This window comes from Lipophrys pholis (assembly GCF_963383615.2).
Source record: "Lipophrys pholis genome assembly, chromosome: 17".
NCBI lineage: Eukaryota > Metazoa > Chordata > Actinopteri > Blenniiformes > Blenniidae > Lipophrys > Lipophrys pholis.
The window spans coordinates 14,355,467-14,377,769 of NC_137643.1; the positions used below are offsets into that span (position 1 = coordinate 14,355,467).

Consider the following 22,303-nt stretch of genomic DNA (forward strand, 5'->3'; position numbering starts at 1 on the left):
AGGCAGTTACCACAAAAACTCATGAAAACCGACAGTTTTGAGTCTAGTTTAAAAGCTGATTGTACCATGGTTATTTTAAGTGGAATATTTATTGGAAAGGTGTATAAAGTTGAAACATTTGTTCTTGTTAAAGCACTATTACTCGTTCGTTAAGCGTTTGACATCCGTTTCTGTAAGTTTTCACGGATCATCTTGTCATCAGATGATGATGATGACACCTCCATGTAACTTGGGGCGCGGCTGAGTTGACGCTGACGGGTCGAGAGGGGAGAAGTGGGGCGACATCCCTGTCGATAGGCTAATCTCGATGTTTTAATCAATAGAGTTTATTTTTTGTCCCCTCAATAAGCCGAGTGCTCGATAAGATTGTCATCACAAATGACGCTGACGTCCGCGCTCTCATCTTCTCCACGGATAAACATGCCTTTATTATGCCAATAACTCTGTACCCCAGGGACGGGAGCGCGCACGGCCGCATACATTGTGTGACTCTGGGGCGAGTAAAACAGTCACGTGCCGTTTCTCAGATGGTATGAAAATGGATCTCTTTTTTTTCTGTCTTTTGAGTTAAAATGAATTTCTGGTTGTTTGATTTCATTCTGCTATTTTCATTCTGACGCTCCAATCAGAAACGACACAGAGGGAAAAGCTTTAGAGGTAAACTCGCTTTAATACACATGATTGACCCGTAAACGTCTCTCTGGACTAAACAGTATTATGTGCTCCACTGGACTAAATAGCTAGCAGATAAAAGCCTGGAACATACAGATCCATGGATGTTCTCGCAACTGATAGAACTCAGCGCCCCCACTTATAAGAATACATGAAAGCATTACGCATCATGCAAATCTCACACAACAGACATTCAAGGTGACACACAGAGACCTGTAACACGGAGTGATATTCATCAAGAAGTTTGTTTAACAAAGCACTCAACAACGATTAATAAGCGAGGTCAACTCCTTGATTGTGTCATTTTTGACAGCTTTCAGTGCAATCAGGCAGCCTGTGGCCGTGATGCAAACTTTGGCACAGTTGAGGTACTTGTGTGTGCAGATTTGTGACGTTACATTGGCACCTTTAGCAGCTCTGGTCAGAGACAAGTGTGAAGATGGCACTGGGCATCTCAGCAGCAACATAATGGTGGCAAACGGATTTTTACGCCACGCTTAGAATGCAAATTACTCCATGGTCTACACTTGTTTGAACAGCTATTGTTCTTGCAAACACATTACACAATAGAAAACAAATGTATAGCCCATATGTGGTCCATATCACTGTCCCAAATTCCAAAATAGTGCATTAACTCATCAGTTATGTTCACAAATATCGTCAAAACTTTGGCTTTGATATACAGTTGGTACGAAATTTGGTATATACAGGCCGCAGTGGCCCAAAGAGGTAAAGAGGCAGTTGGTCTTCAGTTGGAAGCGTAAGGATCAGCCCCTGCAGATGACACCGTAGAGGATGTGGGAGACGGAGTTGATGGGGCCGAAATAGACTTCTCGGATGCTGCATCGTCCATTTTCTCTTGAATGCTCTCTCCCGGATCTGAGGATGCAACTTTGGTTGGCAGCAGGCCTTCTTTCTCACGTTTTTTTTGCTTCATCCTCCGGTTCTGAAACCAGATTTTCACCTGAGTCTCATTCAGCTGAAGTGAAGCAGCGATCTCCACCCGACGAGCCCTAGTCAGATACTTGTTGAAGTGGAATTCCTTTTCCAGTTCTGTCAGCTGTTTGGTGGTGAAGTTGGTCCGGACGGTGTTCGGCTGACCAGCATAACCGTATTCCCCAGACCTACCTGCAGACAGATAAACAAGCCACTGTGAACGTGGATAATGGGCGTTCCCTGCTCTGATCCAATGGCCTTACACAGACATCTAAGCGATGTCCTTCTGCGTGAATCAACTTTTACGCAGCTGAAGCAACTTTTACGCAGCAGACAACTACCATGTAGCATGTGAATGAAAATGATATACTGGTCTGAAAAAGATACAATAGTGTGTCATGAATACATGCATATAGGTGAAGCGTAAATAAAGGCTAATCTGGAAAATGCAAAAAAGTTTGAAAATCCTATTCAAGCTCACTGTCTTAATAAATGCGTTGTACGAGGAATAATGACAGCGTTGCATAACAATGCTCCGAGTTCAGACCATCTATAAACCAGAATTATAACTTTGTGCCTCAGACCGACAAAACTCATCCGTGCTTCATGGATTTGTTGCCACACACCTGTTTTTGGAGGGTTCCTCTTAACTTTCATCCAGTCAAACGTCTGTGCAGACGATGCGCCCTCAGACAGAGGTGAGCAGCAAGCCTCCAGGTGAGCTGCATGTAGAGGTGACAATGGGTTAGAACAGCCAGGATAAGGGGTCGCCTGCTCGTGCCCACCGCCATAAGCAGCTTGGGTATACTGCAGTTGACCTAAGGGGGCAGCGGTGTAACCATGGCGATGCTGAGAGACCATGGATGAGGAAATGTTTCCCGAATACATCAAAGGGCCGCACTGAGGGAATACCGCTGCAGAGTCCACTTCCTGGTTGAGTGCGTAGTGGTTGTAGGTAGCGCAGAAACTTTGTGGTCCATAGTTTGAGCTACAGGCCGGGTGGGCCCCGTAGGAGAGACTCAAAGAGCTCGTAGTTGACTGGTATGAACCCGGCTGGTGAGGGATGCCGTCGGGAGAAGCTCTGCTCGCCATGAAACGGTCATCGGCCCCGCAGTTGTTCACAGAAGCTGAGCAGGACTGGAAACTTGTAATCCCGTGGTCCGAATGGAAAGCCCTGACAGAGCATGAGCCACCTTCACCGCTCATCACCGTGTAGTCTAGGAAGCTGCTCATTGTAGCATTGTTCTAACGGGACAGAGGGACTGTCCGCTCCACAGACACCCTCTGGTTTCTTCCTTGCTCCCCTCTTACCCTAAGTGACCGTGCCAACCTTTACCTATAGTCTGTCCTTATCAGAGGAAGGAGGGGTATGTGCACGGGCCGTTATCAACGGACGGGCACTGTCACGTGGGCTCGGGTCAGCCAGTGAGATACTTGTCCTTATCCCCTTAGCCGGTGACAGATTGGTGTTTGAGTGGCTATTTAAATTCCAGGCGCTCGTCGATCAGAGTGACGTGCGTCGCCACTAATGTATTGGCCGAACAAACAATGAGCTGGGATGCATACGGCGGTGGACAGCTCCGGGGTCGCATGAAGAACGGGGCACTGCAAACACCGAGCCGGTCTCACCCTGCAGTGCGCTTTCCCACTAGAGAGAGATTAACGTCTCACCCTCTGCAACCTCACTGCGAGGACGACCCGGCTCCCTGACCTCAGGTACGGTATTTTTGGAATAGAGATGGGAATGTGTGTGTGTGTGTGTGTGTGTGTGTGTGTGTGTGTGTGTGTGTGTGTGTGTGTGTGTGTGTGTGTGTGTGTGTGTGTGTGTGTGTGTGCGCGCGCGCGCGCGCGCGCACGGGACACGGGACACGGGTGTCCCCCTCCTCAAGTGACCATTCGCCCGCTCCTAACAGCCGTGATGTCATATGTATAACACTGTCATTCTCTTCCTGGATGGATGGGCGGCTGAGTGTGCCACAGGCTATCTGCGGGCTATCAATGTCCCATTCCGGTGCGAAATGTTTCACGGTTGAACACTGTGGGATTTTCTCAGCAAATATTGTTACAATGTGACAGTGAAGGAGAGTTACGAAGGTTTTACTCCCGCATGCCGACAGACAGGGAGGGGGATAAAAAACTTCAGCTGCATCCGACGAGCTTTTTGCTCAACTTTGTTTCCTCACCAAGGTCGCATTAGAAGTGTTTGGCTGCTTTGCATGATGGGAGGTCACAGGTGATGAAACGACAAGACAACACATTAAACATCGGGATGATGTGATATTAATTTTTTTTCTCCCCGGTCATAGGGCAGGCTATCTTCCCTGATTTCACTCCCACATGTATTCATTATGTATGTATAGTGATCAAATGATCTGATAATGCGAGGCCCGTTGTGGAGCTAATGCGCCTGTTATGGCCCGAGGTGCGAGTGTGGGCTGATTATCCTGTTAAGTTCATCAAATAAAACTGTTGGAGAAATTAATGGCCACGAATGCCGCGTTGAGAAGGGGAGAGCGAGAAACGTGTGCGTGGGAGACTTGCAGCAGCGATAGCAGATGCCCAACCTCTCACAGAAGAAGGGAAAGGAAGGGAGGGAGGGAGGGAGATGATCACGTGGAGGAGCAGGCGCCCCTAAAGGCGGCATGTGGTCATACACTTGAAAGGATGCTGGTGTGTTTACAAGTACAGGCTGCAAGTATTGTTTGGCTCGCCTAATATCTGTGTATTTGAACTACAATGCACACTCTATAGTTTGTGCGTGTGCGTGTGCGTGTGTGGCGGGGGGTGTGGTGCTGGTGTTGGGGGTACATAGATAGATAGATAGATAGATAGATAGATAGATAGATAGACAAAGACTGTTTTACTTTTACTTTTATTTACACAGAACTTTCGGGGTGCACACACCTGCAGGAGCAGTGTTCACACATTCATATATGAATGAGTGATTGTCGCTATGACAATATGTGTTAAAGTCCTTTACGGGGAGCGTTCTACTGCCAAATGAGTAATTTTTGTTGTTGCTGTATTGGAATGTGCCTTGGAATTAATACTTATTGCACTTGTATGGTAAATGCACTGGAGTTTTAAAAGTTAAGTTATTTTTATTTGATACTTAAAGTCAAGATCCCTTTACAGTGATGGGTTTAGAGACGTGTGTGTGTGTGTGTGTGTGTGTGTGTGTGTGTGTGTGTGTGTGTGTGTGTGTGTGTGTGTGTGTGTGTGTGTGTGTGTGTGTGTGTGTATGTGTGTGTCAGTGTGAGTGTCTGTGAGAGAGAGAGAGAGAGAGAGAGAGAGAGAAAGAAGAGAGGGGGGAGGGGGGGGGCAAATCCTCGTCCAATAAAATTTCTATAAATAGTTTGATGGCTTTTACTTTATCGAAGCAGATTCTTCCCACTATTTACATTTCCAAGCTCGAATACAGCGAGGAAGCTGCAAATGTGATGCGAAATTCCCACCAGTGAAACAAAAAAAAAAAGAGAAAAACGCATTGAGGTCAATACCCTCCCATGTTTACCACCCCCCGCCCTTCTCCCAGCCTTTGCAACTGTCCTAAGAAGTGCGCAGAAGACCCCTTCCCGCAGGCTCACAGAAACTTCGCCCGGCCTCGGTGCGTTTTTTTGGCTCTTTGTGTGCACACATGTGCACAGAAAGGGCGCGCTGTCTCGGAATGATTCGGTTATACGGGCCCTGTGGTTAGTTCGAGTAGGGTCTATTCCTGCACTTTTACGCATACACCCCCTCCTGAAAGTACACACATACACAAACTCACTTTCATACCACTTGCCCTGTAGGCTAATGTTTTGCCAGTCGATGAGCTCGTTATGTTTTCCAGATTATTCAATAAACGTTGGAGTTTATGAATTTGTGCAGATGACTTTTTCAATCGATCCACGCAGGCCGGCGTCGCAACCGGTGGTTGTTTTTTTTTTTTTGTTGGTCATTTTCACACACAGTCTCGTTAAAGTGGACTAACCAATTGAATTAAACCGTGTACGACCTTGCAAGGGATTCCCATAAGTCTAACTAAGTCCAATAAATGTACCACAACTTCTCATAACAACCGAGTTGGACTGTGGTACTGTCAATTCCCCTTAACTCCCATACTTTTGAATAAAGTAAACCATGATTATGCAGATGCCGGCCCAGAACAAGCAATTCAAATTAATTTGATAAGTCACATCTCGTCCAGACGCGGTCTGTTTTGAGTTTGGACGACTTTTAATGCAACGGTGCTGCCTCATAACCCGAGCAGAGTGCTGCAACCACTGCTGTCCTGTCCCCGGGCCAGCGCCATGTTTAAACAAGCTATAAAAATGAATTATTACCAAACACATGCAGAGACTCGGTACCCTTTTAGCCCAGGAATTGGGGAGACCCGTATGAAAATGTAAGTGGGGTTTTATTTGCGCACATTATGCCACAATTGGTCCCCTTAATGTCCGTCTCATTCATGCCACGGGGTGATTTATGAGCTCCTGAAGGCAAACATGGCTCGGGTATTTGCCTGCAACATGCATACAGTGTTAAGAGTCCTGTCGTGCTAAGAGATCCGTGCTGGCACATTTGGTTTTTTTCTCCCAAAAAGTATAAGTTTGAAGTAGAAATGTTAGTGTTTCAGTTGGTATAAAATAGTTTGAGCGTTTCTGGGTAATTATTGAAAAATAATAACTCAACAAAGTTGTGTATGATAAAGGTTATTTAAAATGTTGCAGGTTTAGGGACATTTCTGAATAAATATACTGATAATAAAAAGTTTTCACATCAAAGTGTGATGCAAGAAACTAAAGTGACTCTGCTTTCATAATTATACGTTAATTTTGTGGCGTAGCATTCTTATGTAACAGCTTATATTAGTCAGGAAATAATTTATAAGCCTATGTTAAAATTAAATTCAACATGTGCGTGCCTTTAACGACTCGGTGCAGACGCGACTATTTATATTCATTGAAACCTGTTGTTAATTTGCATAACATCTCGATGCTACGATGCCCTACTTCTTTTATTATTTAGCATATTTCTGCATGAATAATTCAAACATTTGCACTGTAAATAGTAAAAAAGAAGACTCACGACACAAGATGAAAGATTGTAGCAAGTTAATTGTATTCTAACAAAAATATCCAAGACATTGGAAGCTATACAAAAATAAAAAATGACCAGGTTCCATAGGCCCACTATTGTATTATTATTCACATAGAATTTCCATTTCAAGAGATCGAGTCGTTATGATAATTACAAGACAAGTTTGAGTCGAGCTATTTAGTGATTTAATTTCATCCTTACCTTGTGTTTACCGTCAAGTCAAATATCAACAGAATAAATGTGCCGAATATACAAATAACATCAGAGTTAATACAGTCGTAGCCTGATATTTAGTGTCCCGGAAAAAGTTACTGTGATTGATTTTAGTTAGTAGTTTAGATGCTGCAGGTCGATTGTGGTCAGAGACTCCGTGAAAAAATAGAAACTGTCCGTAGAAATGTCCACGGGGCTGTCCAGAGACTCTGACAAGCTTGGCGAGGCTGCGTCTGAGAGCTGTAGGCAAGAATCCGAGGAGAAAGGTTGAAAATCGTGTAAAGAAACATCCAGGGCCGGGGGACTGTCGCCATTGTCCGGGCCAGATGCCGAGCCGGGGCCCATTGTTGACATGCAGCCCGGAACAGTGGGTGAAGGGTTGGGAAAATGTTTCAGATTTTTGTCATTGCTGCTCAGCGGCGCAGCAGCGAAGCTCAGTGACTCTCCATTGTGCAGCGGTTGCGTGTTGTTCTGAAAGGAGCAGGTATCTCTCTCCAGCAGGGCCCCGCTCGGCTCGTACACAGGGCCCTCGTCCTCCTCGTCACTGTGGATGCCGTCCTCCGCGCTGCACGGCGCCTTGCCGTCCCCGTTGTGATTCTCTTTGCTCTGCGTCTGTCGCTTGTGCTTCATGCGCCGGTTCTGGAACCAGACTTTGACCTGTCTCTCTGTCAGGTCCAGCAGGGCCGCGATCTCCACCCTGCGCGGCCGGCACAGATACTTGTTGAAGTGGAACTCCTTCTCCAGCTCCAGCAGCTGCGTGTTGGTGTAGGCAGTTCTCAGCCGGCGTGAGCCCCCTCCTCCCCCGCCGCTCTCCACGATCTCAGGCGAGCCTGGAAAGCAAGCACCGGCGGTATTAGCGTTGGGATTAAAACGTAGGGCACAACAGTTACATAACCCCGCTGCCCTGGATCATCTACAGCTACATGGCCGTCTCAATCCACAAGATAGTGGCGCACAACAAGCCTGCAGCAAAATGGCCGCTGGCGCGTACTAACCCAGGCTTATACATCCTTTATCATAAAATCATTACCACATCATCAGCTGGGTTTATACAAAAATATCAGCAAGGATGAGCATGAAGTAAACACAGTGCACTATAAAGGCAGTGGGGTCCAGGGTGGTGTGGGATACTAATGAATGCTCCAGCTGCCCTCCTCGGCAAAGGCACTCCATCACTCTTCATTACTGTCACACATCAAAACTCTGCTCCGGCTCGGGGAATAAATCATCTTACATCACCAAACTTTACCCAAAGTTTTTCTTTTCCTGTTTCAAATACAATCCCAGCAATAAAATAGTCATAAATCTTGCACGAATGAAAACGAGAGCCAGTTTGCTGTGGAGCCTCTGAGTGGTAGATGGTAAAAAAAAAAAAGAAAATCTGTATGTTTCGTTTGAAATCACCCACCTTTCGGGGAGAAACACACGGGTCCATTAGAAATAGTGGTGGTAGAAGTGGATGTCGGCAGGTGGTTCCTCTTGGAAGCTTTCTTCTCCCGCATCCAAGGGTACTCCGGGGGTAAGGAGGCAGTGGGCAACGGGCTGCATCCGTCGGGGCTGTGTCGGGGCCGGCCGTGCCGCGGATGGCTGCCCGGGTTGAGGCTGGGAATGGTCTGCTCAAAGGGAGGAGGAATCAGTGTCGGGCGTGAAAGCGTCGAGCTCTTGATTGATGAACTTTGAAATGAATCAGCGACAGGGGGGAAAGATGTCAGGCACTCAGCAAGCGACGGCTGACTATTGATAAAACCGCTCTCTCGCTCAAATTCGTAATTCATCTCCGCTCCCTGAGAGCCGAGGAAAAGTTTGCACGCGTATTTTTATAAATGTTGCGGCTCAGTGATGACGAGGAAGAAAAAATCATTTAAAAAATCTCCTTGTGGGGTTTTTTTCTATGTCACTGATTACGGCCGTATGGGGACCGAGCTACTATTAAACTATTGAATTCATGGAGACAAGGTTGAAATTGGACCGAATTGCCTGTCACATGATTACCTCTGCCCAATGACAATTTGGGGTTTAATCAAAAGAAGCCAGTGTCTGCCTGATTGATCCAAAAACTCAGATGAAGAACGCCTCGCTGAGCTCAGGGACGACTGTTTTTATTTACATCTCTGTCCGCTGAGTTTATCCTCCTCTCGCCCCTCCAGTCCAGTCCACTAAGCTACAAAATGTGTGTTTTTAAGAATGGCTGACGCTCACTATTACAGGGAAGAAGCCCAGCCTAGGGTGCGCGGATTCGTGCACTCCTCTTTCTCGTATTGTTTGAGGATGTCAGTCGAGAACGCCCCCACCGCACACAGACACACACACACACACACACACACACACACACACACACACACACACACACACACACACACACACACACACACACACACACACACACACACACACACACACACACACACACACAAATGCCAGAAGCTATACATAAAGGAAATAGTCAGACTTTAAAGGTGAAAAATCAAACACCAAAAACTGACATGAAGACTTCTCTATAGAAATGAATAAGCAGTCTTTTCACTGAGTATGGACATGTGAGTCTTTAAGCATACATAATGGTATATTCAGTGCATCCATTGACATGTGTTGCAATAAAAAAAGCTCATCCATTAAGTTAATGCTGACGGATATGACACGTTCAGACCATTTCATCCCATAACTGCAGCTGCAACAATCACAGCTATTGTGTATATAAACATAAACTCGTCGATAGGTTTACACATGATTGTTTGCATGTATTCACTGAGAGACAGTGGTGATTTATTCTATGGCATTCACATGTTTTATAAAAAAAAATGATGTGAAGACAGATGCTTTTTCGTTTCTTCCACAAAAATTGAACTTATAATGAGATTTTGACACCGTGTCTGGTCACATCAAAACAGTAACTAAATCACATCAGCTTTTCGTCATGTTGATGCTCATGTTCAAAATGTTTGATAATTAATAGCCACTATAATAACTACATTTCTGAATTGTTTTCCAGATATTCAAAGCAGTATTTTTTTTTAAATGTAGTCAAGAGCAAAGAGTGGAAAGCCACATGGCTAAAGCTGGATTTATTGAAGGGACATTGGCTGCAGTGCTGAAAAGGGCTTCTCACTGTATTTCCATTATGCTTCCTACCTGAAACTGCAATGAAGCAAACATCAACACAGTTACAATCGACTATTTCCAACGAATCCGTTTGCAGCGTTATTATGCAGATGGGAATGCTATTGAATTGCTCTCCCCCGCCGAGTTTGGCCTCACTGCTTTTTCCAGAATAACCTGTGAAAGCCACATTAGGGATGTTTTGCGTCAGCCACTATACTTGTTGTATTTTCATTTGAAAAATATGGCTTACTGAGTGAGAGAGGAAAGAAGAGAAGTGGTAGGCCTCTCTCAGTTTGTTGCTTATATACCAAACAAAGAGTCCTGGAAGCCTGTGCGCGATCAATCTTACTCGCCAAAAGGTCTGACAGCTCGGTGCCCTCACAACACATTTAAGGCTTCTAACTCTCCCCCGGATCAAATACAGCCAGGAAGCGGCGAGAAACACTGGCCACTCAGATTAGAACCAGTTTTTGCTCGCAGTTATATCCTAGTTGTCGCTTCAGGGATGTTTAAGACAAATAAGTCCGGGTCCACAAGATGCGACCATTTCCTTTTTGAAGAGGAGGCGGCTATGCGCCAGCGGTGAGTAGGGCGAGCTTTCAGCCTCTCCACCTGGCTTTATTTTTGTGAGCCGTGCATGATTTACAAAGCCACATTTATTTTTCGTTTCAGTTGAAATGCGGGTTTGTGCATGGATCAGACTGTTTGGTGAGGAGCAGAGTTGCTAGGGGCAGAGACGGATGGCTTTTTTGGAATTACGCACAGGCTTTGTCTGCAAGGAAAGGAGTGGGTGGCGGCTTTTAGTGGACTCCTGCCTGTCCTACACACTTATCTTTATGGCAGGATTGATTTAGGACCACTTTCCCACGGATGTAAAGCAACACGGGGATACTGTTTCGTTTAAAATACTGGTTATTTGCTACCTGTGTATGGAGCATATGGCTCTTGCTGTGTGTGCGTGTGCGCGTGTATGTCATGTGTCTGTTGGATGCAGAAATACTCAATGCATCAGCTTTTTTTTTTTAGCTGTGACACACCATGGCTCAATTGTTCTAGCGTTCCCTGCTAACCATATGTCAGGGTAGTAATGTTCATGCCCACATATATCAATCATTCGGTGCTGAGAAATGATTTTAGTGCAAAATCACTGGCAACAAATAAAGTAACGGTTCAATAAAATGAAATAACAAAATATTTGGAGAAGAAATGTACAAAGCGGATTCAGATGAAAAAAAAACCTGCACGACAAATATGAAGAATTTTAATCGATTTTTTTTTGTAAATGGCAATTTCTTCGCTTCAATTAAACTTGTTTGATATTTTTTTTAATAGCAAAAAAATTTAAGTAAATAATTAAAAGAAACACATTTTGATCAATCCTTTGAAACGTTCTCATTTTACCTGAGGAAACTGTTTTCCTGTTTCCCATTGATCATTTCCTTTGTTGCAATCATAAAAACCGAGCTGCTTCCCATCGAACTGACTTTACGCATGCAGGCATCCGCAAATCTGCAGAATAATGAGACAAATAAGCTCTGTTATGATTCCAGTTCAGGCTGCATCCTCTTTGACCGCATTTGACTGACTCACTGAACATTTCAGCGAATTATTTTTAAACGATTTCTCATTTAGGCTGTTGTCTTCTTGCAGGATCACCAGAAGGGCCCGGCTGACATTTTTATTATTATGGATGTGCCCACGCAGATGAGAGGAGGGGAGAAGGCCACCTCTGCACGTCGAAACAAGAGGATTGGAGAGTAAAAAAAAAATCAAGTAGAATTCACTCAGTAATTGACTTTATCCTTTTTGTTATTGAATATAAACTATAGGCAGTATTTTCATACACTTTTATATTCAATAAATTCAATTACATCACCACGCATTGTTTGGAATTGTCTTTGTTATTGCTATTATACTCTCTTACTTTGAAATCAATTTTGTGATTATTCTATTCTATTTAATTTCCAATTTACTTATTATAAAAATAAATTAGACCATAAAATTGGAGAGTTGTATAGTTCAACTGAGTTGCTTGTGTTTGATTCTGTCACCATGTTTGAAGCAAAACTGAAAAATGTGCTTTAATTATATTTCAATTCTTTTATTAATTTCTTCGAACTGGAGCAGCATGGAATGTAAAACAGAAAAAAAATAATGATGCTTGTTTCTTTTTGTCTTCAATAAAGAAACTGCTAACGTGTGTCCTTCTTTCCACCCTTATTGCATGACTGACTGATGTTACATTCGCTGAGAAAAAAATAATAAAAGACCTCCTCCAAGAAGAAGAAATTGAAACATAGCATATAATAAGCATCATGGTTTGGCTGCTACGGCAGACTACATGTATGGGCTGAAACGGGCCGAGACGCTTATCTTCCACTATAATTCTCCCCGAATAATAGACGGAGGGTTTTCAAATAATACTAAAGGACTCTTTTATCTTTACATTGAACAAAATAAATAACATCAGACAGTCCAATAGTACAAAACATAAGCAAGGGAGGCTGCGTGTAAGCTCATGACCCTTGTCTTTTTCAAAACGTATTTCCCTCAGAATCCCAACAACGTGGCTCTTGAGGATCCTTACACAAGTGCAACAAAATGCAAACGAACACAATTCTTCAACAGCGGATAAATAAAATACGGACAATTCACATTAAAAAATGAATAGCGTGTTCATAATACCCTGTTTGAGTTTCAAATTGAATCAAGATTAACAAAAAAAAAAAAAAAAAAAAGATTAAATAGGCCTATGCATATACTGTGCCCCCCTACCTCCCGCTCTAGACGTCCTACAGCCCAGACAAAGGTCTTTGTGAGACAATGATACGAGCAAATAGAGAAAAGTTCAAGCAAGTCGTGATTATTTATCCTACGCTACTTCACACATCAAACTATAGAAAACATAAACAAAGCGGAGAGAAGGTGGAAGCCGTGAGGAGGCGTAGAAACAAAGCAGTAATATGTCTGGAGGTGGATAAGACAATGGGCGGAGTGATCCAGTCTGCGCTATTGCTACAGATGCGTCAGTTTGGGCGCTTCCTGGATTCTTCCCTGAGAGTAGTGCGGCGTTAGGTCTGTGTAAGTCGGTGTCGGATCACACACTCCATGGTGCTGACTGTTGCCCATTGTGATTGCTCCATTGTACTCCATGTTTGCGGACGGTGGGTGCGGTAGGTGTGTGAGACCGAATACAGAAGCCCCCGAACTGGGCATGGAGTCGATGTATCCTCCACCGACATAAACTGGGCTTCCTTGCATGTGCGTCCCGTAGTTGCCATTGCCTTGGAGAGGGTGCGCGTCATACTCGGGCGTGGCCGAGTCGGTCCCCGGATACCTCTTCTGGGAGGGCGGGCAGTTGTTGAGGGAGTTGTTTAAAGAAGGGGGGTATGACGTAGACATACCGTATGCATTCTGATGAGGTTTATTGTAAGAAGTTGGCGACTGGGATTCGTATGGTACACTGTTTACGAGAGAATGCATAGAGTTGAGGTATCCGCCTCCGGAAGTCGGCCCCACTGGACTCCTCGGCGACTGGCCACCTGGTGAAGGCATCATACCGACCCCTTTCTGATCCTTCTTGTATTTCATCCTGCGGTTCTGGAACCAGATTTTGATCTGTCGCTCTGTCAAGTTGAGCAGGTTGGCCATCTCCACCCTCCGGGGTCTGCACAGGTACCGGTTAAAGTGGAACTCTTTCTCCAGCTCTACGAGCTGGGCGCTGGTGTAAGCTGTCCGGGCCCTCTTTGATGCTGCTGACCCTGGGGGACTTTTGTCTCCGGGACAACTCTCCACTGTCAAAGAGAAGGAGAGCACGCTGTCAATCAGTGATCCATTAAACACACACAGGTACAGAGGCAGTGACAGCAGAGTGATAGTGAAACCAAAATAGTGTGAACACACATGAAGCTGATAGCCAAGGTATACACGATAAAGAGGAGGCGATAGAACAGTTTGCTGAATAAATATGCTTATTTCTACCTTTTTCTTCCTCCCTCGCCTGTGTATCGCTAAGAACCTCAGCAATTTGATAAATCGGCTCCCTAATGTGACGTCCAAAGGTTATCATCAGGGACAATTACCAATCGATGTATATAAACATTCCACCTGAGCACGTGCCACTATCTCCAAAACAAACATAACTGGCAGGCAGTTTCTGATATGAAACCAGGAAACCTCAAATTCCTTACTACAACATTTTGACCATCGTCTCTCCCACAGTCACCCATTGGCGTACGCATAATGCATACACAAGCAATATATATTCCTCTGGGGTGTATAAAACGGTTCGCCTTGCCCTCACTGATAAGCCTAAGAGGCTGGAGCTTGGCTGCAGAATAGCAAAGTGTTGATCTACTTACCGTTGTGGCTCAGAGCCAACATTTAATAAATTTCAGTACCAAACTTGGAGTAAAAGGAATTCAACATGACATAACCTGACCCATCATGTTATGGCATGGATGGAGGAGAAGATTAAACAGCATGGTCATGTACCTTGTGTGCGCCTGTGTCATCCACGATATTGAACACTATGATAATTCATGAATTACATCTAAAAGAAACTTCGCTTTATTTACATGACTTGCCTGTCTTGAGTGCGGTGTGCTTACGTGTGTGAAACATGTTTAAGAAGCTGTAAAGGAGTTTTAGTTCACACAAGGATCTGTGTAACTCAATGTGACTGTATTGACAACATTACGATTGATCTCTAAGCTACAATATATGTTGTTGATTAACACTTCCAAAACTCTATCCTAACATTTCTTTTCTTCTCCTATAGCAGGACGTGGGTATAAGACTGATGCAGAATACGCATAAATGTTGATTATATAAATAGCTCGTCATCCGTGAGTTAAGCCCTGGCGACAACTTCTGAAAAGCATAAATCACAGGTAAAGCTGCCTTACTACCTTCCAGGCTAAGCATTTGGAGACGACAACCAAATTGTTTTCAAATCTAGGTAGAAGTGAAAGATGTGCATCTCCAGATTATAAGTGTTCTTACAGGTAAAATCTAATTGACCTGCATTCCTCCATTGTCGTAAGAAGTTCCAGATACGAATCGCTTCGCAAAAAGACTTGTGAGTGTCACACAAGTTCAACTTTGCGAACTTAAGAAGCAAGATTTGACCCATAAATACTTTGGAACCTTTGACATGGAATATGGTATTGCGTTGTTCAAGTATCTCATTGCTGAACTCAATAACAAACGTTGCCAGTGTACGTACAGACAGACAGACAGACAGACAGGGTTGGGAATTTAAGAGAAGTTGGATTATCAACTTTTCATTTGAGGGGTAATAAAGACTCTCATCCGACCCGTTAAGTTTTCTTATCCTCCAAAGCCAGGATTGGGTTTGTGTGTGTGCGCGTAAAACACACCAAAACACTTAGTCAAAATCCATGAAAAACAAATATAGATCACAAGCTTTATTGAAATGTCACACGCTGGTTTTCATGTCATGGGGAAAATGTATAACGTAAAGTCAGGCCCTGAGCAAATAATCCCTCTCCCTACTCACCCTCATTAACCCACAGAGTTTCCCCCTAATAAAAACAGCAGGACAAACTGAAACAACTGTTATGTGTGTTTGTTTGTTGTCTCTGCGGGAACATTATGTAATCAGTGGAGATGCGTGTTTACAGTTGGGACAGGTCAGCTGTCGGGCACAGAGGCAACAACTGGTGGGGTGGACTCAGAACGTGGGATAAAATCCCAAATAATCATTTTTTTCGGGGAAAATCATTTAATACAGTTTAATAACGGAATAAAATACGGATACGCTTTCTTTTCGTTTCGTTTCGTTTCGTTTCGTTTCTTTTCGTTTCTTTTTTTTTTTAATTATAAAGCGAATGAAGTCAACCTGAGTGGGTGATTCTCTGCTGGATTTCCCAAAAAGATCTGAGAATATCCATATATATAGCACACACATGAAAAGATTTTACAATCTAATACCAAAATAATGACCAAAAGAGACAGAAGTGAGCCCTTACTGAATAAAGTGGTTTCAACTCCTTCACCCGCCCCCCCACCCAGACCTCCTGGGTATTATATCCCAAATGAACAAAACTTAAGGAACTTTCTGTTCATGTGGTGTCAAACTGTGTTAATGTCAGCAGCAGTGGTGTTTACGTGGTGGGTACCTGAACTGGAGCTACTGGTGGGCTTCTGCTTGGTGTTCTGACGGGATTCCTTCATCCAGGGAAAGATCTGTTTGCTGCGAGCGTTAGAGGTCGGGGAGCCGTTCTTGGCGCTGGGCTGGTTGGACCCGTTGCTTGTGTTTTGGCTGATAGCACCGGGGGATTGTGAGGGAGGGGGCTGGCCTGACACCGGCACCTGCGGTTGATTGCTTTCGGGATGAACCTTGGACTGCGCTGCCTGAATGGCCGTGGTCCTGTCGCAGCTCTCCGCCATCTCCCCCGGCTTCTGCAGAGCCACGGAGCCGTCAGGAGACTGCAGAGAGCAGGCAGGTCGATGGTACTCACTTTCCACATGAGAGGCCCGGGGATATTGGACCTGATTGGCATCATAACTGAAGCCATTTGCGCTTTGATATGGGTAGCCACTGTAAATTGCAGAGCTGTCGTAGTAGGTTGCCTTTTGCATCTCGCCGTTTCCCAATATTTATTTCAGAAACTGACAGGGTCTTGACACCCTTGTAGAATAACATTGGCACCCCGTGGTCACGTGACGCCTCTCCGCCAATGGCCTCCTTGGGTGAACCTAGGGTTACAAGAAGCACTGTGAGGAGAAGAAATGGTGGCGATCCATCTTACTTTTCAATACAGACTTGACACTGGAGACTATGGAGGCAAGATAGGGCCAACAATTCTGTAGACTATTACCGTTTACCTTATGGCTTACATGGGGCACAAAGGCACGCACTAACCTTGTATTACCATCTGTGCCAAACAACATAAAATAAAATCTTTTTAAAGAGAATTTCATGTTGCAAAATCATTTCAGACCTAAACTGCAATACACATTCAATCTGTATGATTAGCAGTGAAATAAAATATAGTTACAGTACCACAATAAAGTCAACTCTTTAGGGATGGATCATACCATGGAAATTGCTTGTTAGAGGGTCCCCGCACAGGAAAATAATATTTCTTTTACAATGTTATTCTACCAACACGGCTGTCAACAGTATATCAGATTTCGTCTGTAGCAGGTGAAAACATTCCTTGTGGCCCAGCAACTTTTAACCCGCTTCTGCAGCGATTAGAAAGAAAATCCTTAATTCAGTAACAAAATAGACTTCACAGAGCTTCCCCGGCCACCTGGTGCAGAGCATAAACAACCACATTCTCGCTTTTTTTGTTCTCTTTTCTTTGCATTCTACAAGATAAATGGAAGGGCCTCGAGGAAACCTGAAAAACCGGGCGGGCATCCGTGCATCTCCATGACCATGTTGTGAACCTTTCCTCGCAAGCCCATAATAATGGCCGCTGTCGGTGCTGTCTGCGCGGCGGCCCGTCGCCGTGATATATGGGGGTCAACGGGCCGAGACTGCGCGCGCTCAGGAGCGGCCCGGTGAGCAGCCAAACCTGGTACTGAGGCGGACAGAAACCCGGAGAGGGAACAGCTAGAGCCTACTGCTAAAACGCCATCATTCATACAGGTAACCACAGGGATTATTGGGGAAACTATAAAGTATAACAGACACAGATCCACAGGTCATTTTGGGAAAATATTTTATGTCACGTTAAATCTGAGAAAGACATTATGGATGTTCGAAACCCCCGCATTATAGAAGCAAGGAAGTGTACCACACTGGCTATTTGATGCTGCTGCTGCAACTACTAAGAATAATATTTTTCTAATCATAAATACATTTTTAAACCAAAAAAAAAGTGCATTAAAAAAAGTAAAACAGCACAGATAAAATCTATGCAATGTAATTTATTTCCAAAATAATGCTTTAGTCATTGCTATAAATGGAACAACTGCCCGTCGCCTTAACGTTTGGATAAAATAAAGTATATAAGATATGAAATAAGATAAAACTCTTCCATGTTGTGGTATTACAATATTTCCCCTCTATTATTCTTGAGTTTATTTGTAATGGTAAATGTGACCCTAAATATATGAATAATATTACTACAGACTGCGATAGAAATAAATATGAGTTGTGTGTTCCACAAACAATGAGTGCAGTTGCTGTATAAATCCTTAAAAAGACATAATGGATTTTCCGAAATGGACACAAACGAAAATGAAATGAAAGCGTCTGCATCAGTGCAGCCGTGCATAGCAGCAAGTAAATCAGCCTAAAATGAGCCCTGAGCGCAGCTTCACCGCAGCATGAAAGAAGGTGTCCTCGGTGTATCTGCACTCATGTTGACCGGGGAAAGATATCAGAAAGCTTTGTAGTGTGTATCTCCAGGCGAAGCACCGCGATAGTCATAAATGGCAGAGAAAGAAAGACAACAGACAGAGTTGAGCTGTGCGCACAGCTCCCTGCTCCACGCTGGAGAAATCTGGCTGCCTGACTGTGTGTGTGAACTCTTCCTGAACCGAGATCTAAGTCATACGGTGATAAATCACCGCGCGACACACAAACTCCGCCATTTACAACCGAGGGGAGCCTATTTCTGGCCTGCTTACCTTATCCTCTTACGACGAATGCAGAGCACCAAGCAATATTTTCTCATTCAGCGACGAAATCGATCAAAGCAGTAATCCAGGGAAAAGTTTAAAGGCAGGGCTGACTTGGTGGAGCAGCAGTAGCAGACTGCGTCCTGCCATACAGCAGGCATTAGCAGCAGCCACAACAAAAAGGGAAGAGCCGAAAGAAGCCCCTTTCCTTTTTTCCTTCTCCTTTTTTCCTACTCGACGTGGATGGGCACACCAAGATTACGAAAGCAGGCGTGAGCAGTCGGGTCAGAGAGATAAGACTTATCTGGCCTCAAGATTGAATTTACTCTCATGCTACAGAGCAATGGCCAGGGCTTCATAGCAATATTAAACTCAAACTAGGCTAAGCTGGACTCTGTGATCCTTCACCAGTACCATGCAGTCACCAGTGAACTGCCCAGAACCAGAGCGTCACCATAGACAAGAAAAATTATGCAAATGAAGGTAGCGCCTTGGAAAGCCAGTTCAAATCAAGTGGTCGCCTCTCCTCCTCCCCCAACCAAATGAGGTAGTGCATGTAAAAAAGAAAAAAATACATTTCTTCGTTACAAATTGCACACTTAACCCCAAAACTGTACTAAATGTCTTTGTTATTATTTACTTCGCGTCCTCCAGTGGAGTTATGGACCCAGTGAGATGTTGGAGAGAGAGAGAGGACGAATACAAAGGAATAATCAGGCGCTGACCGTGCTGCATTTCCATCACCATGGGACATAAAGGGCTTCTATCCACGGCTTAATCATTAACCCACATTTTTGCATTTAATTTTGTCTTTCTGCACAAGGACGCTCAATTCATCCCTGAGTCAGGTACCTCATTTTTACGCTTCTTCTCTGGTATATATAGATTTTTGGAGAAAAAAGAAATATGTCAGAAAGCACAACTGCAGATCAAAGGTGCATTTGTTGTCTATTGAGGAGGGAATCCCACGAGGAGAAGAGTGTAAAAAATGGACAGAAGTTTCATCATCAAAAGGCAAAGAAGAGGACGCAGAGAGGAGCATGGGAGAGCAGAGCCGGCAGCAGGGGGAATCCCTGTGCAGGGCACTGCTGTCTTTTTGCAGTCCACCCCACCACCCCCGCAAAAAAGACGGAGAAAAGTAGATTTATGTCCTCTCAGTCTTCCCGGGCTGTAAACACATCCAGAGCTGCAGCTTCTCTGTTGGTTTCAGGCTCTGGGACAAAATTCAATGACACATTTCAAAAGGTGGAACAACAAGGACGGCGTGGGAGGTTGAGTGGGACAAAAATTTACGCGTGAGGATTTTTTTTCAGCTTACTCGTCTCTTTCTATTACAAACTAATGCAGTGACTTTGTGTAATTATTTACTTCTTTGTGCTTTGCTAAAATGCTGATTCGTCTTTTTTCTTTAATTTGGCCCTGAGGAGAGGGTTAAAAGTCATTGAGGTGGCGGTGGATGATGCCGTGCACGGCAAGACGCAGGCCAGCGTAGGAGGAAAAAGCTCAAATGCAGATTGAAAAAAGCGAATAAAAACATTTCAAAAAGCTGAATTCAGTCAGCTCTAGCAGCTACAAGCAGGTGGCTTTCACAGAAAGCAGTTTCTGAAATGAGTAAGGCGCCGCTCCAAGAGCCGCGATTCCCCTCGTCACTTTTATAGTGACAAATTACACCACAAAGACAAGTGGAAGAGAAGGAATTATTGCTCTCGGGCTATAGTCATACTGCTGCTACAAGGAAGTGTACAAGCCACCGGGCTGCTGCTCCATCCTATACCAGCGCTTCGGTGGGCGTGCGTGGTACTTATTAGAAATTGAATAAGGATATCAACCATCAAGCATTCATAACACAATCAATAAAGATATATGGACTCACCGAGGGCAGTTCAAGATGTCTCCAAGACCGTGCAGTGGCCTGAATTCACTGGGCTGGATTTCTGCAACAAAGAGTGGGATATACCTTTTAAAATTCCCCCAAATTTCACAAAATATTTAGCATTTTCTGCCAATCGAAGCTATGGAATTTATTTATCTAGTCTCCGATTTATAACAAGGATCTAATATAATTTATACTACGGTCAATGTTATACGTGATCTTTGAGGCTCGCGTTTTAATTACATAAAAGAGAATCATATAGCAAACAAGATACATATAAACACATGAAATTGTATTGTAAGGATTTAATATATTTTGAGAGATTATTTTATAATAATTTGAATTATTACAGGCTAAAAACCGTTTAAGCGTCATGGAACCGGTAAATCCAAATTCCATTTTGTAAGTAATAAAATACATTATTCTTTAGAAAACAGAACATTATCAACAATCAATAAGCAATGCAGAATAAAAACCATACATGTATTTTTTTTTGTCCTGTAACAAAAGAGAACAACAATCGTATCATATTGCGGCATATTAACATAATAACACTAATAATGTTAATTTCCCTGCTTCATTCAAATAACGTGTTTTGTTGTTTCCTTGCTGGCCGGTAAGCATTTTCTCTCCGAACGGATCGAATAGTCATTAGCTCATGCGCACCATCTTCCCCAAGTCCCCGTGCCCATAAATCACGCAGGAGCGCCGTGACCTCAGCGCGGCCGCGCGGTCCTGGATGGCACTCCGTCTTCCATTATATCCTCGTTTCCCTGGCGGAGCGACACAACCCCACCGCTTTCCCCTACTTTTTATGAAGCTCATCTTGATGTATCATTTACGCCAAAATAATATATATATATTTTGAAAAAGCACGTAAAAGCAGGAGATGTTCTGTTTTATAGGGCAACCTGCACTTTGGAGGCGCCGTGCCTCTCTGTTTGGGTTTTTTCTTGGAAGCCCGATATTTAAATGGCTGCTTTATTTACAAAAGGCATCACAGGCCTATTTATCCAAATGGCGGCTCATGTTGTTAAAGATGCGATTAAAACAGGGATCTATCATTTCTTGCTGCTCTGTTTGCATTGAAACTAATGATGGATTGATTATGATGTTAGTCCAACAACCATAAAATGAAACAATGCCTCAATCTTAAAGAGTCCGGAATAAATTCCTACATGGTTTTATGGAGTGTGTGTAAATCTTTTAGGGCGATTTATTTTACCTTTATTGGGATGAATCGGGGATCATAACAGATAGGTGGATATCGATAGCTTGATGATTTGTGTCTATTTTCTCGCCCTGGAGAAACCCTGGACCCCTTTTTACTGACCTCTGCCTGCTAAGCAATAACTCACGACAGTAATGAACAATCGGCGGAAATACCTCAAAATAAAATCCATCCTCCCAAAGCTCGTGCTCTGACTCTGTCCGCGTGGAAAAACATATCCGTCCGTGACAGCCGAATACATCCACAGACCCGGGTCCTCTCTCCCTCTCCCACTCAGCCTCCACTTTCTTTTTCTCCCCTCCGATAAACAAACTATAAAGCCAGGAGTCCCCTCACGGAAAATGGGGGTAACCCGCATATAATCTGCATCATATGGTCAGACCGGGGCTCCGGTTTTCTTCCCAGTGCCATAACACCGCGCAGTATTATGCGCCCGGCTCACGTGACGCAACGTCAACTTAAATCCCTTTTATTTGAGCCCGTGAATCATTAATGGAGGCAGTCATTGCCCCTGAGGAGAAACGGATCAGTTTGGAGGGAGAAAAAAGAGGGGTTTGTGACACTGCAATGTATCTGGCAGAGGAGCAAGCCTCTCA

General features: G+C 44.0%; 3 protein-coding genes across 4 annotated transcripts; all 3 read right to left on the reverse strand.

Annotated features, from left to right (window-relative positions):
- Nucleotides 1-1,420: 1,420 nt before the first annotated feature.
- Nucleotides 1,421-2,841, reverse strand: hoxa1a (homeobox A1a; the record flags this gene model as incomplete). The annotated part of the gene is made up of 2 exons (XM_080484660.1): nucleotides 1,421-1,796; nucleotides 2,231-2,841. The coding sequence occupies 2 exons, from the start codon at nucleotides 2,839-2,841 to the stop codon at nucleotides 1,421-1,423; spliced, it is 987 nt and encodes a 328-aa protein (XP_080340786.1).
- Nucleotides 2,842-6,694: 3,853 nt separating this feature from the next.
- Nucleotides 6,695-8,678, reverse strand: LOC308123317 (homeobox protein Hox-A2a; the record flags this gene model as incomplete). Its single annotated transcript, XM_080485739.1, has 2 exons — nucleotides 6,695-7,733; nucleotides 8,312-8,678. 2 exons carry the CDS (start codon nucleotides 8,676-8,678, stop codon nucleotides 7,018-7,020), a joined length of 1,083 nt encoding a protein of 360 aa, XP_080341865.1. The 3' UTR covers nucleotides 6,695-7,017.
- A 3,417-nt stretch (nucleotides 8,679-12,095) lies between these two features.
- hoxa3a (homeobox A3a) lies at nucleotides 12,096-22,151 on the reverse strand. Of its 2 annotated transcripts, XM_080485738.1 has the most exons (4): nucleotides 21,863-22,151; nucleotides 20,477-20,537; nucleotides 16,146-16,725; nucleotides 12,096-13,796 (listed from the first exon to the last, which is right to left on the reverse strand). In XM_080485738.1, exons 3-4 carry the CDS (start codon nucleotides 16,606-16,608, stop codon nucleotides 13,018-13,020), a joined length of 1,242 nt encoding a protein of 413 aa, XP_080341864.1. In that variant the 5' UTR covers nucleotides 16,609-16,725; nucleotides 20,477-20,537; nucleotides 21,863-22,151; the 3' UTR covers nucleotides 12,096-13,017. The 2 variants fall into 2 exon arrangements, with proteins under 2 accessions (XP_080341864.1, XP_080341863.1); XM_080485737.1 differs by lacking the exons at nucleotides 20,477-20,537; nucleotides 21,863-22,151 and adding an exon at nucleotides 18,613-19,032.
- Between the last annotated feature and the right edge of the window lie 152 nt (nucleotides 22,152-22,303).